The sequence below is a fragment of the Patella vulgata genome, chromosome 6 (assembly GCF_932274485.2).
Source record: "Patella vulgata chromosome 6, xgPatVulg1.2, whole genome shotgun sequence".
Taxonomy (NCBI): domain Eukaryota; kingdom Metazoa; phylum Mollusca; class Gastropoda; family Patellidae; genus Patella; species Patella vulgata.
Window position 1 is genome coordinate 21,809,924 of NC_065884.2, and position 18,296 is coordinate 21,828,219.

At 33.8% G+C, this 18,296-nt stretch overlaps 1 protein-coding gene across 1 annotated transcript; it reads right to left on the minus strand.

Moving 5' to 3' along the window:
- On the minus strand, positions 1–15,794 carry LOC130013134 (MAM and LDL-receptor class A domain-containing protein 1-like). The gene is made up of 19 exons (XM_056101716.1): positions 15,768–15,794; positions 15,307–15,375; positions 15,063–15,180; positions 13,895–14,038; positions 13,097–13,356; positions 12,700–12,790; positions 12,123–12,260; positions 10,604–10,863; positions 9,607–9,835; positions 9,158–9,283; positions 8,203–8,469; positions 7,523–7,672; positions 5,677–5,817; positions 3,089–3,360; positions 2,792–2,879; positions 1,734–1,853; positions 1,156–1,293; positions 355–426; positions 1–62 (listed from the first exon to the last, which is right to left on the minus strand). The coding sequence occupies exons 1-19, from the start codon at positions 15,792–15,794 to the stop codon at positions 1–3; spliced, it is 2,772 nt and encodes a 923-aa protein (XP_055957691.1).
- Positions 15,795–18,296: the final 2,502 nt, after the last annotated feature.

The following is an 18,296-nucleotide window of genomic DNA, read 5'->3' on the forward strand; positions in this document are numbered from 1 at the left end:
TTAAAACACAGATCCTATTAATATTACTGTTCCCTGTCCATCTGTTATAACAACAGCTATATCTGTATATACAAATTAACACAATATTATATGCAATTCAGTTAACTACCAATAGTTTTGGGATATAGATTGACAGACTGACAGATTTCTTTGTCAAACAATCCATGTCAACATAGCTAATAACTAAATAGTGAAAACACCCCAAATAATAGCCATGTATCGTTGCTGAATGAGAGATTTTACATCCACATCCATTCCCTCAAAAATTATAGGTATTAATTAGTATAATAAATGACTAACCTGATCCATACATATGGTAAAAAAACTGTAATTGACAGGTAGAACTACAATCACCGAGTGTTGGTGAATAAATCTCTGCTATACTACCAACTGTTGCAAAACTAGCATCAACATAGAGATATGATCCTGTTAAAATATCATACAAACAAAATCATAACTATATAATATTTAGCTGCAATCATCAATGAAGGAAATAATCACACAAAGTCACTTTTTTGCAAACATATATGTTGCTGTGTTTAACTGTAATTGTTCATCTCAAATAATGTCCAATTGTTCCAAGATAATGTAGTGATCAGATGTTTTGTTATAATAATCTGACACAGTGCTATATTTGTTGAAAGTGGTATCATATTCAACCATTGAAAATGATCAAATTCTGTTGTTTAAACAGTCCATTTGAGGTGAAATTAGTTATTTGAAGAGGAACCATTGTAATCTGTGATGACATGGAGCGACAACCCATCATTTCTTGGGCAGTTGAAGGTTATAATAAAAACTGGTTCTACTGAATCTTACTGGAAGGCTTGACAATAGAGAAGCTTTCGTAAGTAGAATAAGTTGTGGATATGACTATTTATTGTTGAACAAGCTTACGATGAGATGATGTTTTCATGACTACACTCATAACAATCAATCTTCACCTACATGATACAAGCTATACTCATTCTTACATGTGGCAGTCTTATAAAGTTATATAACAATAACAACATGGAGTTTCATTACAATACAAGTTCCACAATAGAATAATAAGAATTGACCTTTAATAGAGGTAAACAACAACATGTTAGTAAGACTGCTGGACAACTTGACTAATGCATAATAGTCTATATATTAAAACTCCATATAACAAACCTGCGTTGCTGTTAAATGTATGATCATATGGTGGTCCTGTATTTTGTGTCTGGGTTTGATTTTTTCCAAGAGACCACTGGAAATTTCCTTTACTGTCATCTGTCCAACCACAATATCCAGTTTCAAAATCACAGTTTCCTAAAACAAGACCAAATATTTCAATTCCAAGTTGCACAAAGCCTGGACTTACTTTGTCTCATATTTAGAATCACTTCACACAGATGTGTGATATTGTTATGGAATGAAATGAAATGGGGTTTAACATCCTACTTTTCTGTACATAATGGGTTAATATAAACATGCACAGACATTTCTGCCTACTCTTCATCAAATTCCAATAGGTAACTCTTGGTTCACCCAAACAACTAGACACTTTTGCTATGCCAGACATCCTCGGTTGAAAACCACTTAACAAGGGGAAACCAGGCCAGAAGATCTTCAACTTTCTTGGCGAACATTGGAATAGAACCCAGGACAGCCTGGTTAGTGAGCCAGTGTAAAGAATGCCAAGGCAGTATGGTGTTCTCCACCATGTGAGTTCAACCCCAGTTTGTATTGAATCAATAATAACAACTTACCACAGACAAGTTCATCTTTCAAGTTTGGACAATCTCTGACAAAATCACACTTTTTGTTCATGGGTATGGTTGTATTGGCAGAATCTTGACAATTGAATGTCTGATTATTACTCTTCAAAACTAGAAAATAATAAAGATGCATTATTGAAGATCCTTTATTTGGCCTCAAACTTCATATAAATCATTAATTAGACATTTATTTATAAAACAATTCTCTTGACCATAGGATGGTTGTGATTTTTAACAGCTTTAAAAACAATCACCATCCAATGATTTAATTAAAAAATGGCAATTCGACAATAAGTCACAAGTAACAAGTACTGTTGCTATGATAATAAATAATCTATGACACATCTTGTAAAAATTTCAAACAGCGATAACTTCGCTCAGAATAAAGTACTTTGAATGAAAATGTCAATATATTCATTTTTCATTATCTACTTTTGAACTATTATAGCAAGAACGGTCAGGTCTTTATCTAAATCATACATAATGCATCTTTTATACCAAAAAACATAACGTTTGATAGTTAAAGAACATAATATAATGTCATTTTTATAATATGTGTTGTATGAACTGGCAGTGGGACTTGAGTGTGGTGGGCTTTCTCTATTGGCTGGGAATATAACATATTGTGACAGACATGTTCATTTATTGATTTTCATGAGGCTTAACTTTGAACCTTGAAAATATTTTGGGTGCTGCATGCCCTGCCCTGACTTTACAGCACGATTTGCAAAAATGTTGTCATTTTAATTAGAACTAAATGTCAGGTGTGAATTAGATGTTACATCATGTGTTTACAATTGCTGGAATGATGAAATTATATTTAACCACAAAATAAATATTTTTATAACCTTCGAGTGTCAATCGCGCCAAGTTCTGAATTTTCGACTGAATCTGTGTCATATTCACTTTCAAAATGTCTTTCATTGCGTAATCCAACCTGTCATTATCTTTCATTATAAGAGCTAGCACATTCGTTCTATTTAATGGAAATATAAACAGGTGGAAGGAAGTAGCTATTACAACAGACGACAATAAGCAAAAGTTCTTACCAGCAGCACAATCTTTAGCCACCAAGCTGATATCATCTATAGCTATATCTCCATGGATACCATTTCCAACAGATGCTGTTATTTTCAACTTATAAAATAAAAAAAATCAAATTAATTATTCATCTAATTCACAAGATTAACCAGTATATTTGTGATCTACTCTTCTCTTTTCAGGAATATTCAACATAAAATAAAAAAAAAATCCAAGCTGTACTCAGACAGTAATTGTGACCACACAAACTAGTTCATTTCGGGTCTGACATAATATGGTCCAATTTTATTTCAATAAGTACTTACACTGAAGGAATCATAAGGATCATCAATTGGTGCCAGTCCTAACTTCCATGTATTATCGCCTTGATCTCCGGTTTTACTGAAAATCGTCTGTTGAACGCCTTGACTGAAGTATACACTAGCGTTTAAACTGCCGATAGAGTCACCATGCATGTTATACCAAAAATTTAAACAGTAGCTAGGAGCAGTACTATCTAGTGGAATAATCTGAGATTGTAGAGTAGCTATATCTCCTGGTTTGTTGGGTCTACTGGATTCGATGTAGGCATAAAATCCTGCAATAGAAGAACTTGAATTAACATTACTATATCATTATTCAAGTTTCTATATGAATCATCTTCATGGATCACATTGTTCATTATTTACATTTTAATCTAAACCATATAGATAATTGCAGATTCATTGGTATTTTACGGCAAGTGAAATAGTGGAATTAAATTTTAATATTCCTAATTTTCTGCTTGTACCAATTCTTATTTATATAAATTCAAAATAAAAAGTGAATGAAATGTGGTTTAATGTCCTATCGTTGTAAACCTGCTAGGCTTATGAAGATGGTCATACACTATAGTGTGTTATGAGGGATATTTTGCCTGGATAGCGGCGCTGTGGCCTACTCTTATCTCATATTTCAACTGTCAAGGGATCTTTAACTTAACACGGCAACAAGTACACAAATCTGTGTTTTCATGTGTCATTCGAAAGACTAGATGTAGTCAATGCCAGAACTTCCATCTTGCTCCACTGCCAAGGGTAAACCACATTGGAAAATATTGAGGAAACTTTCTCATTCAACACAGGGAGCAACCCTAAGACCTCCTGGTTAGTATAAGTCAGCACCTTATTCACTGAGTCATCACATCTCCAAATATTAAAAAATAATTCTTTTAATTCAAAGTACCAGATATTTCACTTTTTGTGAAGCAGTAGGAAAAATAAAGAAGTAAATGTGTACTCACCAGAACTGGTATCAAGCGTGTGATCCTTAGACGGTCCTGTATCAGTGGAGGGAGTTGACCTACTTCTTCTAGTCCAATCAAAATTATCATTCATACTCTGTGTCCATGCACAAAAATCCTGCTCAAAATCACACGAAGCTACAGTAGAACAGGCACCTGGGTTGATTCCTATATCATCAATTGCTATATCACCACGATAACCTCCACTTGTTATTACTTCAAATACAATCTGTAACGATAAAGCAGTAATTATACTTGTCTGCTTCAAATTGTAAAAATTGTCTAAATGCTGCAAGACTTGTTACTGAGATACTGCTATGGCCTTCATGCAAGAATGGTCGTTAAGATAAAAGAATATCATATTTTAATATACCCTGCTGCCAGTCAGAAAACACCACACAATATAATTCACTAATCAAAGTAAATTGTTTTAATGCCATTTAGTAATTCAGCTAGAAATACACACAGGACACATTTGAAACGTCATTCAGATAACATAACAATAATTGTAGTCCATAGAATTGTGTCCTGTGGATTATTAATACTAGTTTCTTCTACTTCTAATGCTTTCATTCCTGCAGGGCCGGTTTTTGGCACTATGACCCATTTCCCGAAATTGGGCCCCCCACTAAAGGGGCCCCGCAGCTCACCAATTTAAAAAATTTCCAGGCAATTTGGCAACAGTTGGCCTTCAATATGAACGAATATAGGCCTAGTTAAAGTTATTCATATCCTGCAATGTATTCATATCCTGTAACTTTGGGCCTCCTAAATTTAGCCTTGCAATTTCTACAACCGGCCCTGCATTCCTGAGTTTAGGAATCGTGTTTATGAGAGATATACTTCCTTGTGTTTTTGTGAAAATCAGTAGGAATAACCACTGTAGACAAGCCCATTTTACGATGATAAATCTGGCCATTAAAATAATTTGTGGCAAGAAAAGATTGGCAGACACCTACCTGGAATGACTCATAACTCGTGACTTGTAGAACAGCCTGGTTCCATTGCTTTCCTTGGTCACCACTTAAAGCCCATATGGGATTCTTCAGATTCTTATATTTACCGATGTATACATTCAATGTACCAATATTTTGACCATACATATGATACCAAAATGACAAGCACTGTGCATTGAGTGGAGGATAATCTTTACTATAAAGTCTAGCTATACTGCCACCCTGTAATCTAGCACTGGCTTCTGTATACATGTAGTGACCTAAAATAAAACAGTAGAATTGTTGTCAAGAACAAGTAAGTCATAGTTTTCTGAGTAATTATAAGATTTGTTTCTTTGCCGAAAAGTGAGAATTGATTTTGTTTCTTTTTTCACTATTTTCAAATCCAAAACCAGGTAGTGAAGATTCTTTAGATTCAAATTTAGCTCTAGTCAAGAGCATGCCAGTCTAACATTGAATCAAATCCATAAAACTGTTTGTTTTGGACTTGAATCTGGTAAGAGAATTTGGACTTGGCAATGAAATGAGTTTTAATATCTTATGCCATGCAGCCTGTCTCGGTTTAGGCCATGATTTTCAGCTTTCAAAGGATTTTTAATTTTACGGCTAATGATATACATCAACTTGTCAAAATGTGCCCTTTTAATATTTTCTATAGTTATTTGCTATTACTTACCTTCTCTAGTACCGTATGTATGATCATTATCTGGACCAGTTCCGGTAGATGAAGTTCCTTCAGATTGTCTTGTCCAATCAAAATTATCAGTATTATCCTGACTATATCCACATAAGAAAGCATCTTCAAAATCACAGAAAGCTAAAAAAAAAAAAAAAAAAAAATGACCGATATACATTTGAAAAGATGGTGGATGATACAAAATCTAACATCAACAAATTGCAGAAGATATAAAATGGAGATACCTATGAGAAATACTGACAATGGAATAGAGTGTGGGTATAATATATTACACTCTACACTTCCTGATAGTCAGTACTGTAAACAATTACACAAATCAATGAGAACCAAGTCAAAAAATCATAAGTACTTACATGGTGCTGGACATGGTCCATTTAATATTTTGATATCATCAATAGCTATATCTCCACGGTAACTGACTCCTTTCAGAGCCTCAAACACAACCTGACATGTAATTAAAAAAACCAACAATTTTTGAAATAAGATCTAAAAACTACAATGCTCTCATCTCATCTTACAGGAATCTAAATCAATTTTACTGCCAGATTCCAAAACAGATAAAAGTTCAGTCTTGAAGGTTTTAGTATGGGTAGCAGGGATTTAAAAACTAATTTAGTTACACTATTTTAAAGGCTACACACAAAATTTTCATCAATAAGTACAATTACTGATGAGCCATTAAATTTGCTTATTGCAAGTATTTCTTCAGGCCTTAAATGTTATATAAATAATTAATTAGACATAATTAACAAGACCATAATCAACTCTTGATGCCATTGGATCCTCGAGATTTTAACTATAACACACCTGTCCACTTGATTGTGGTCCTATTTCAACTTCAGCATAAAACCATTGATTGCCTTGATTACCCGCCTTCGTCCATTTTAAAGGTCCTAATTTACCTCCCTTCTGTACATACACATTGAGTCTATTAACATGGATTCCATACATGTTATACCAGAATGTAGCACATGTTGATGATTTGGTATTAAAAACTGGACTAAGCAGACGTGCTGTGGCATTAGTTGTTGCAGACGATGTCTCAATATACAGATAATGACCTGAAAAAAAAAAAATATCATTTTTGCTTGTTGGATTTCCAATCTGGTAAAAATACAGTTCTAAATTTTTGTTTCATTCTTTAATACTCTTGGGTCTTATATGGGGACTTTCAGTGAATGAGGTAGAATATTTATATTAACTATTTTTATTTTATACAACTCGATGTATGTCTCGGTATGAATTCTGTGCACAACTAATGTAAAACACAGTCGATCACTTTGTTAAACAAACAATCATTAGATGTAGTATGATTGGTTGTTTTCTAGTTTTTAATTAATTGAAGCAAACTTTGGCACTGTGGCAGAAGGCCAATTAACATTTTTCTTATCAAAATTTAACAAAAATAAGGTACTAAATACTGCTTTTTTAAAATGGTAATTTTGTTGATTAAATCCAAAACAGCTAGGCTTCTTACCATTTTGGCATAGATGTTCAAAGAAAGAAATGAGTTATTTTTTATTTTTCAGATGCCAGCAGACAATTATAAAAAAAAAAATAAAGATGGCAATACGAAATCATTAGAAATATTATCCCTGACTAACTTCTTTATAGAATTGATCAAATAAGATAACTTTTGGTGTATGATGCTTTTGGTATGAGCTAATTTTTATTGTGTATGTTCTGTGAGAGTCTTTTTCTTCTGTTAATTCTGGAATATTTGGCTTGATGTTTGAGTGCATATTTTATTTCATCAAATCTCACTGAACTAAGCGTCTACTTAAATTGGTCAATATTTTGAAATATAATTTATTGCCATATTTACCTCGGTTATTCTGTAATGTGTGATCAAAAGTTGGTCCAGTGCTTGCACTTCCTGTTTGACCAGAGTTCATTCTCCAATCAAATGCATCTGTTTTATCTTGCACAAAATTACAAAGATTGCCACTTTCAAAATCACATCCCAATAAGGTAGCTGAAAACAAGTATAACAATATCTCATAGATTAAACCTGGTAGCTATAGGTGCATGTAATAATTCAGACTGTTACATTTAACTGTTAAATTTTACAGCAATAGATAAAATGAGAATTAATATCAAAGTACAAGTACAACGGTGTGAACAAATTTTCTTTTGTGTGGGGGTGTGTGCGTGTGAGTATGGATGGGTGTGTGTGTGGGTGTGTGTGTGTGTGTGGGGGGGGGGGGTGTGTGGACATAAATGCACCCAAAATTCTTAAACAATTTTATATCGATCGCCATTTGTGGTTTTTTTGGATAATATCAATTTTTTCACAACTTAAACCTAGAATGATTATTTAACATTTAATCATGAAACCAAAATATCGAAATATCCTCTGGCTTGGATTCATTTGGATTAAAAAGAAGCGCATCATAGAAAATCATAGAAGCTGCTGGCTTGTCTTGATTGAAATCCTATACATTATCTACAGTGGATGCCAAGTGTTGACCTAATTTTCTAAAAACAAGAGGTAAATCTAATTACCTGGAGTGGGTTGAGGTGTCGTGACTGCTGGTGTCAAAGTCAGTGGGTGACTGGAGCAAACACCAATTGTAACGTCAACATCATCTAAACCAATATCGCTTGTATAACTTGGACCTTTAACACCTTCAAAACGAATCTGATAACCGGCAGAACTAATAATATCTACTGATGCTTCATACCATCGATTACCCTTATTTCCTGTTTGATTGAAGACTAAATCAGGTGTAGCTGTTCCAGAAACTGTATAAACATTTAAACTACCAGTACCTGAAATATTACACACAAAAAATAGAATTCTCATTAACATATAGATGAGAGCTTGTCAGACTCCCTTTACACTTAAAGGCTCAATACCACTCTTATTGCAACTGAATAATATGTCCCAATCTTTATTCTGGTCAACAAATTGTACTATTTTAGAATATTTCAATTAATTGATGATACTAATTTTAAAATTATTTAAAAATTTTGAAAAATTCAACATAATGGTTTGAAACGTCTAACGTAAACCTTTTCAAATGAAACTTCGATTTAAAAATATTTTCGAACCCTCTGGACAAGTAAAATAGGATGTAATGGATAATTTACACAGCAGGTAGGACACTTAAACATCGAGTACATAGATAGAGATATTATTTATTTTCTGGAGCTTTCAAGCCAGCAAGAGTGTTATTGTCCTTTTAAGAACTATATGTGTAAAAAGCAAATAATATATGAAGGGAAAAATACCTCTGCAAAACGTGTCTGAAATTTATGATGCTAAAATTTACAAGTTCAATAACAGTTCTAATTAATAGCTTAATAAACAATTCCATCCGCACAGTTTTACAAAATTCCAAGGAAAACATTTAAAAGAAAAAATGTGAATGGAAAGATAACTTCACGAAGCGCAATTGGATATTATATGAAAAATATGATCCACCCAAAAGTTATAATAAATAAAGGAAGTAATTACCTGCACCATACATATTATACCAGAATTGTAAACATGATCCACTGGTAGCTTTCAATTCTTCGCTCATTAACCAGGCTTTATCTCCTGTTTTTATTGGACTACTAGCCTCAACATACATATAATAACCTATAAAAACAAACATTTCAATTTTTGTATAATACAACAGAACCTTTCAGAGTCTATTCAATTGGAAATTTATCAAAAAGAATATATGGCACTGTGTATAAATAGCTATAAATAAAACATTATATTTTGGGGCAATTTAAAGGTGCAGATACATACTATTTAAATGTAAAGATTGTTATTATCATGTAATTAAGCACATCAAACAGATGCCTTGGTAACCAAGACTTGTTTAGCAAATGGACAATACAAAGTAACTGGTAAAGAATAACAATTCACGTTCGTATAACTTGCAAAGGATTCAAAAACTTAATCAAAACATTTACCATTTGTAGAGGATGTGGTATGATCAACTTGCGGTCCTGTAAAAGAGCTTGTTGTAGCACCATGGCCTCGTGTCCAATCAAAATCATCTCCCTGTATATTCTTATAACCACACAGACCTCGTTCAAAGGTACATTGAGCAGGTTTTTGACACTCATCTGGTATGATACTGATATCATCTAAAGCTATATCACTATAATAGTTTGAACCTCGAACACCTTCAAACTCGATCTACAATACAAAATTACAGACAAATGAAATGAAATTTAACATTCTACTGTTCTGCTTCGACTAACCTGGGAATAAATCTAATGCTAGGTTAACACTATCACGATTCGAGCTACGATTGAAATCGTGGTTTTAATCGTGCTGATCATATCAGGTCTTATCATATATTGAGGTCAAGCGTAGCAATCAGCAATCATGTTGGTCATATCGAAACGTATCCGAACGTATCTGCATGTACTAGATCGTGGACTCAATAGGGACAATCTTATCGTAATGCATTGCACGACAGTGGTAACATAGAATAAAGCTATAACTAATACAAGGCACCTGAAATCAAATGTCACTGCCTTATTCATTGTAATATAATTACATCCCAAGACTATTGGGAAAATAGTTTTGAGGACACCATTGAATTTATTAAACGGTTAAAGATGCATTATGTAAGACTGGGATAAAGAAAAGCTGGCCTTTCTTGAAATAATAGTTAAAAGTTAGACAAGGATAAAATGAATATTTTGAAATTTTCAGTCAAATTCTTTATTCTGAGTGGAGTAAATAATAATTGAAGTTTTGACAATAAACAGCCGACAATTGTCAAGTACCATTGACAATAATAATCAAAGTCTCGCATTTCAGTCCCTCAATCGACAGTCTCCTTGAGGGATGGTCATTTACTGCTTATCAAAGATATGGTGGATGACCTAGATAGTTAATTATGGGTTTGGCATGTGAATAACTAATAATCTATATAACATTTGAAGCCAGAATTACCTGATATGTTGAGGATACGGCTGAAACTGTCACTTGGGATTTGATCCATGCTTTACCTTGATTACCAGATAATGTCCATACGGCTTGTCCAGTCTGTCCTTTAGATCGGACATACACATTCAATGTTCCCATGGTACTACCATACATATTATAATAAAATTGTAAACATTCTTTACCACTTTGAGAATACATAGGTGATAATAATCTAGCTTTATCATTGGTATTTCTTGGTGATGATGCTTCAATGTAGATGTAATGTCCTGAAAATAATACATATAATGATATAACTGCATTTAACGTTCAGGCAATCATTCGGTGTCATCATAAAAGCAAAGCTACATCGTGGGGTTTAGCACAGTGGGGTCTAGCAAATGAATAATAACTACCGGTATATATAAAACACCATATGTTGTTCTCTTCAAGTCAACATATATTTTTGACTGACACTACAGCACGCATACGTAACTAACGTACGGAAATTAATTATTAATAGCTAGCTTTTTTTTCGCACGTATACAGTGAATTGCCATTTTGCTCAGTAATCCCAGCCAGAATTTGGCTATTTTCTAAATTTGCGTTAAAGTTTAAAATATTTGTTTTAGAACTGAAACACATTAACTATTAGTCAATCCCAACGCTAAAAACATCAACAGAATTGATTGTGTATATCTGAAATAGACCCGACCGACGCACAAAATAGTGCAATATGGCGGCCTCTATGAACAACCCTCGCAGACGCTGTCATTGAAGACAACGTCAATTCTATGAGTTGTAGATTTTATTTTTGTGAAAAATCATTGGAAGAAGAGAGAACATGTTGGGACTGTACGAATTATATAGTCTTTATGGGTGCAACAGACACAATGCTGAAGATAAACCTATTTTTTACAATGTTGACCTCATGACCTATTGACGCCAATGTCATGACCTGTGATGTGTAGATAACGTGATATGGATATCATGGCTACTGACTGTGTCTGAGATACTTCTCCGCAGGTAGCGTGTCTCAGATGTTCAGAATGTACAGCACGCTGTACTTGATCAAGTATTGGAAAATGTAGACTTCAAAAACACTTGTAACATGGACGGAAAATCTTCCTTTGTTCTTTTCGTTGAATAAGCAGATTGTTTTCCCTCTAGTAGATTGGGTGGAGCTTAACCGTGCAATAACTAGACATGTTCAATGTTATTGCACACTTTTGCTGGTTTACACTAGTTTTAGTAGAAATCATATAGAGAAGTGGTGTGGGTTTTCTGTGCAATAATAAACAAGCATGTTGAGCAGGTGTCAATGTTACAAGTCATTTATAGCACGCTTCATTCGTTAACAAGTTTAACAGCTCGGCCTACGGCCTCGATGTTTAAAGCTGTTAACTCATGAAAGCCGTGCTATAAATATAACATATACACTGTAGTTTCCCTTCCATATGTAAAGTGTAAAGCTAAACAAGGTAATCTCATAGTATTCCCCCATGCTGAAGTGATGGTATCTATAGTATAAAATCTATGATTAATTTACCTGTTCTAGTTCCATCTGTATGATCACCTGAAGGACCAGTACTTGCACTTGTTGTACTATACCTTGAAAGTGTCCAATCAAAATCGTCGGTTGTATCTTGAGTGTATGAGCAGAAATCGGTTTCAAAATCGCATATCTCTGGAAGAAAACAAAACGTAAAAAATTTAGTAAAGATCAATTTTAACTTTCAAAATGACTACTGCAAAAGCCTTCTTGCAGATCTTCTACAATGCCAACCTTCGAGTCCACAACGCCTTCAGAATTATACTGCCAGGATTGTGACCAAATCACCTAGATTTTGCCACCCATTCTATAAGATCTCCATTGGCTCCATTGATGTAACAAAAGTATTGCATTTCAAAGGATCAACCAGAATTTTGTAGGCGCATTTACTATTCAAGGACAGTGTTGATGTTTGAACTTAGGCGAGTAACCTCTGATAATGAAGGTATGTATTCCACGTATTACCAAAACCTATTCCCTGGTCATCACATTTCAAAAAGAGGGAAAAATTAAATGTATTGAATAAAATGACTAGAAGTAAGATATAAAGTAAAGTAAAGTAAAAGAAACTTACTGGAAGGATTACAACTATTGCCATCTATTTTAATATCATCTAGAGAAATATCACCTAACCATCCCTTTCCTACAACACCCTCAATAATTACCTAGATCATAAAAAAAACCCCAATAAAAATCTTTAGAGAAAAAAAACTCCTAAAGTGGTTATAAAACATACATTAAAGTCTCTGGTCATAGTCCTTTGGATGATTTTGAATCCCCTGCATACTACAATATTGTAAAAGTGTGATCTCTAAAAGGAATATCAGTCCAAAAATCGTTCAGTTCAATTAAGATTTAGCATCCTTGCCATAAATAGATGATGGCCAGTGAGATCATCTACCTGTTTTCTGAGTGTTTACAGGCTTTTGGTGTCAGGATCCTTAACACTACAGAAATTTAGAAAGTGTTACCTGATAGTTAGTGGTACTATTGATAGTAAGTTGAGCTTGTTTCCATGCATTGGCCTGAGTTCCAGTTCTAGTCCATATCAGCCTTTTATTACCGAATACATTAGTGTAGATATTTAGTGTTCCAATATGTGGTCCATACATGTGATACCAGAAGTTAAGACATTGTAGGTTGGAGTCACTGGGTGATATATATGGTGACATAATAACAGCAGTATCATTTAATATTCTAGGACTAGATGCCTCTAGATAGATGTAGTAACCTGGAAAACAAGCAAGCCAATTGTCACATATCCATGATTCAATATATTATATCAATGGCAAGTCTTCAAGACAGAATAGGCTGTCAAATCCAATGATTTGCAAATAAGAGCAATAATATATAAGTTTCAAAAACATTGAAATTAATTTTGAAATTGTTTGGCTATGTATGTAGCAGTCGTATCAAAAAACAGATCCTATCTTGTTTTATTTTTTAAGTTTTACATGTTTTCACTACAGCAGGATCTGGAAGAGTTGTTAAATAACCTGTGTTCGGTTGAGTCGAATACTTATTGTGACTTGTTAATCTGTGGGAGAACATTGACAGCGACAGAAAACAAAAGAAGCAAAAGTTGTATTTCAGAATAGCGACGTTGATATGTTTATCAAATGACATAGGGTCAAACCTTGCTTGTATGATCCCTGACATGACCTTCCACTATAACCGTCAGATTTGTCTATATTGAAATTGATACCTTTTTACTATGGGTAATTTATTTATTCATTAACAAGTAATAATATTTGTTAACATGTTCTCACCCATTCCTGAATGATCAGACATGGGTCCGGTTCCTTGTGATGCTGTTTTATTTCCATTAACTGTCCAATCAAATTTATCAGTCTTGCTCTGCTTCCATTCACAGATGGTATTATCATCAAACGCACAGTCAGCATTTCCTACACCTTCAACAAATAGTTTACACATAAGACACAAATAGAAATAATTTACACATAAGACACAACTAGAAATAATATACACATAAGACACAAATAGAGATAATTTACATATAAGACACAACTAGAAATAATATACACATAAGACACAAATAGAGATAATTTACACATAAGACACAACTAGAAATAATATACACATAAGACACAAATAGAGATAATTTACACATAAGACACAACTAGAAATAATATACACATAAGACACAAATAGAGATAATTTACACATAAGACACAACTAGAAATAATATACACATAAGACACAAATAGAGATAATTTACACATAAGACACAACTAGAAATAATATACACATAAGACACAAATAGAGATAATTTACACATAAGACACAACTAGAAATAATATACACATAAGACACAAATAGAGATAATTTACACATAAGACACAACTAGAAATAATATACACATAAGACACAAATAGAGATAATTTACACATAAGACACAACTAGAAATAATATACACATAAGACACAAATAGAGATAATTTACACATAAGACACAAATAGAAATAATTTAAGGAGCAAAACCTCTTTAATTTAAATGAATGAAAGCAATAATTTGGTTGACCTGATATATTATTAGTAATACAGGATGGTTGGGTGGTTTAGTGACTGACTTAACACGTGTGTGTGAGTCGAGTGGCATGGTTTCGATTCCCTGCTGGTACCTGTCAAGGAGTAGGGTTTGCATGTCCAATCTAATGGGTTTTCTACAGGTCCACCGGTTTCCTCCCACTGCTAAAGACCCCTTTGCGCAAGTGAAGTATTAAAGTAAAATTGAACCATATGTTAGTCACCAAATGACCTAGTTTATGTCGAGTGGATGTTAAACCCCATTTCTCTATGTTTCTGTACACTGTATCTGTGTATCATGACTTCAAATTGTATACAAACTTTCCCTGATGGATAGTTGATGTTCATAATAAAATTATATATATATATATAAAACAAGCAAAATTCTCACCACTTTCTGAAGGGTCAGCATAATTAGGTACTATTACACAGCCAACTGGTGTTATACTAAGATCATCAATACTAATATCACCACGATATCCTGTACCTTCTACACCATCTATAGCTATCTATAACATAATAATACATAACAAATCATTACACAGTCAAAAATATTATCAATACCAATATCACCACGACATCCTGTACCTTCTATCTATAGCTATCTATATAACATAATAATACATAACAAATACACAGTCAAAAATATAATCAATACTAATATCACCACGATATCCTGTACCTTCTACACCATCTATAGCTATCTATATAAAAAACAATACATAACAAATCATTACACAGTCAAAAATATAATCAATACTAATATCACCACGATATCCCATACCTTCTACACCATCTATGAGCTATCTATATAAATAACAATACATAACAAATACACAGTCAAAAATATCATATTTTATTTTTTATTGGGATCTTTTCCATGTAAAACACATATCAAGGTAAAGACAAGTTCTATTTTAAGATTCTTCTTCAAAGATTCAAACCTGTGCTAGCTGTGTTGCCTGTTCTGATTGCTGTTCAATAAAAATGGTGCTGTAGTTGCAAACGACCTTTCTGCTAATACTATAGTACATTAATAAAAGCTGGTATTGACACAGATCTAGGATTTTAACTTTGGATCTGTGATTACACCAACTTGTACTTCCAAAACAGCAGCAAACATTCATCTTGTATGTTTCAAACATATATCAAAAATTTTAAAAGTATATGCATAAATAATGGATGACGACCACCTACCTGATATGGTTTCTTAGTGTATTTAGAAGGAATTCCAACTTGAGCTGCAAACCAAGTATCTCCTGTGGCCCCGGATAAAAGCCATAAAGTTGCTTCATTGGTTGCTGTATCATGGGAAGTATTTGTTAACACTGAAATCTTTAACGTTCCAATATCAGAACCAAACATGTGAGCCCAGAAGGAGAAACATGAGTCTTGATTTGAGGCTGGAAAAACTGGACTCATAAGACGAGCTCTGTTATTTAGTTTCTGATTACTTGCTTCAGTAAAGAGGTAGTAGCCTTGGCCTGTTGATGTTGTGTGATCCTGCGATGGGCCTGTATTAATTGACGATGTTTTACCCTTAGATCGCTGCCAATCGAAATCATCACCAGAGTGTATATTGTACCAGCCACAGGTGTCTGTCTCAAAAGAACAATAACCAAGCTTTTGACATTCTCCCTTTACAAATGATACATCGTCTATAGCTATATCACTATGGTAACCGGTTCCTCTTACACCTTCAAATACAACCTAAAAAATCAAAAAAATAATAAACTACCATCACTCAATCCTAAATCAATAAACAAAAGGACAGAATAATGAAATAAATAATTCTGATGTCACAATAAAATTGGCAACGAGCTAGATTAATAATCAACTGTACAATTTAAGACTAATCCCACAGAATTCCTTAATTTTCACACACTACTAATCAATATTCAAGTTTGGAGTCTAAATAGAGTGAAATTTAAAGGTAGTTATCATGCAGGCGCAGATCCAAGGGGGGGCGCACCCGGCGCACGCCCCCTCTAATTCCGCGGCAAGGTGTAAAAAAAAATTTTATTGTAAAAAAAAATTTAAACGAAAAACGAACGAGCCAATGCAGCAAACTTTTGTTCACGTTCACTCTCCTATAAAACATGACCACACCCCTTGGCTTTAGCGCGAAAATATGTACACGCCATGATCCCACAAAGGATCTTACCTACGGCAATCGGATTTCTGTCACATGTGCAATGGTCAGAATGGTCAGCTGACATCACGTCACCAACGCGCCGCAGATGCGCTACAGACAGGTAGCCTAATCATGTCGGAAAAACGAAAGTTGCAGTCATCTCTCGTCGATTTATTTGCGAAGAGGCATGTTTCAACCGGGAAAGAATTACGGAAGTGCCCGGATGAACGCTATGTAAACAAAGGGAAATGGACTGACGGAGGACAAAAAAAACATTAAAAAAATAATTTCTAGTTCATCAATGACAAATAAAAAAAAATGATGACTCCCAATTTCAAGCCATACTTATTTTTAATCTTGGTCCCGCAACCAGCCTGCAGGCCCCAAAACCTATGTGACCCAAAAGATTATCACCGGTCTATAGATTGGTGGGGCTCTACGTATGACTAATTTATCCAACAAGATATACCAAAATATTTATAGGGGATTTTATATTCGTTATTCTCTTACTATTTGGAGTGGATTAAATATTCTATATATTGTGTGACTTAAATACGTAGGCTAAATGGTACCTAACCAAATTTGACCGATCATGGATATTACTTTACAGAACTTGACCTGTCATCTAGCTGACCCTTGGTAAGTGAGTCCTTAGAATATGCATTCTAAGGGCTCACTTACCAAAAGACAGGTAAAGTTCTGTGAGCAGCATGAAAACACGCTCATTTTTGAAAAAGAATTTTCAACCTTCTTTCATAAATCACTACCTCCTTCAAACCACGTGCCTTTCCTTCAGTCAGACTTTTTTTCAGAAATTTTGTAGACAAAAAAACACTGAAAATAGGGTGGGAGTTGTGTTTAATATTTGAAGATTAGATGCCAGGAAATCGCATATATGTACACCCCCCCCCTTTCCAAAAATCCTGGATCCACCCCTGATCAAGTGCTAACTAGTTTGATCTTAGATAGATACACATAAGGAGAATGAATGCAAATGGATGTAGTATAATATCTCATCTAAAGAATATTTTGGCATATTCTTCTAATTCCAACTGCTGAGGAATCTTTTACGTTACTTACATGAAAGTCAGAAGACTGATAAATGGTGACTTTAGCTTCTTGCCATCTGTTACCTTGATCATAAGCTCTACTCCAGGCAGGTGTGGAACTGCTATCTATACTCGAGTCAGATGATGTGGTGTAAACGTTTAGTTGTCCGATATCCTGACCATACATATGATAATAAAACGACATACACAACATTTTACCTGTTAAAATATATAGATACATAAATAAATATATTGGATTCTTTTATCCAAAAAAAAATAGTAGAAAACCAACAAATATAATTTAGTCCTAAAACTAAAGAGTTTGTTGTTTCTATAATTTCGGGCTAAAATGTTTCCTGATTTTTTATGAAATCAGGAGAAAAGCAACAGAAACTTATCTTTTTTCTAATAAACAAATATTATCTAACATCAAAGAGAATCA

What these genes read in the sequence shown, in the direction of transcription:
- LOC130013134 (XM_056101716.1), bottom strand. Translation starts at nt 15,794, where the DNA reads ATGTTTGCTGCTGTTTTGGAAGTACAA. An exon ending in CCGTATCCTCAACATATCAG is followed by an intron (nt 9,836 to 10,603) that starts GTAATTCTGGCT and finishes TTTGTATTGTAG; the next exon opens with ATCGAGTTTGAAGGTGTTCG. An exon ending in ATCCTTATGATTCCTTCAGT is followed by an intron (nt 2,880 to 3,088) that starts GTAAGTACTTAT and finishes TTATTTTATAAG; the next exon opens with TTGAAAATAACAGCATCTGT.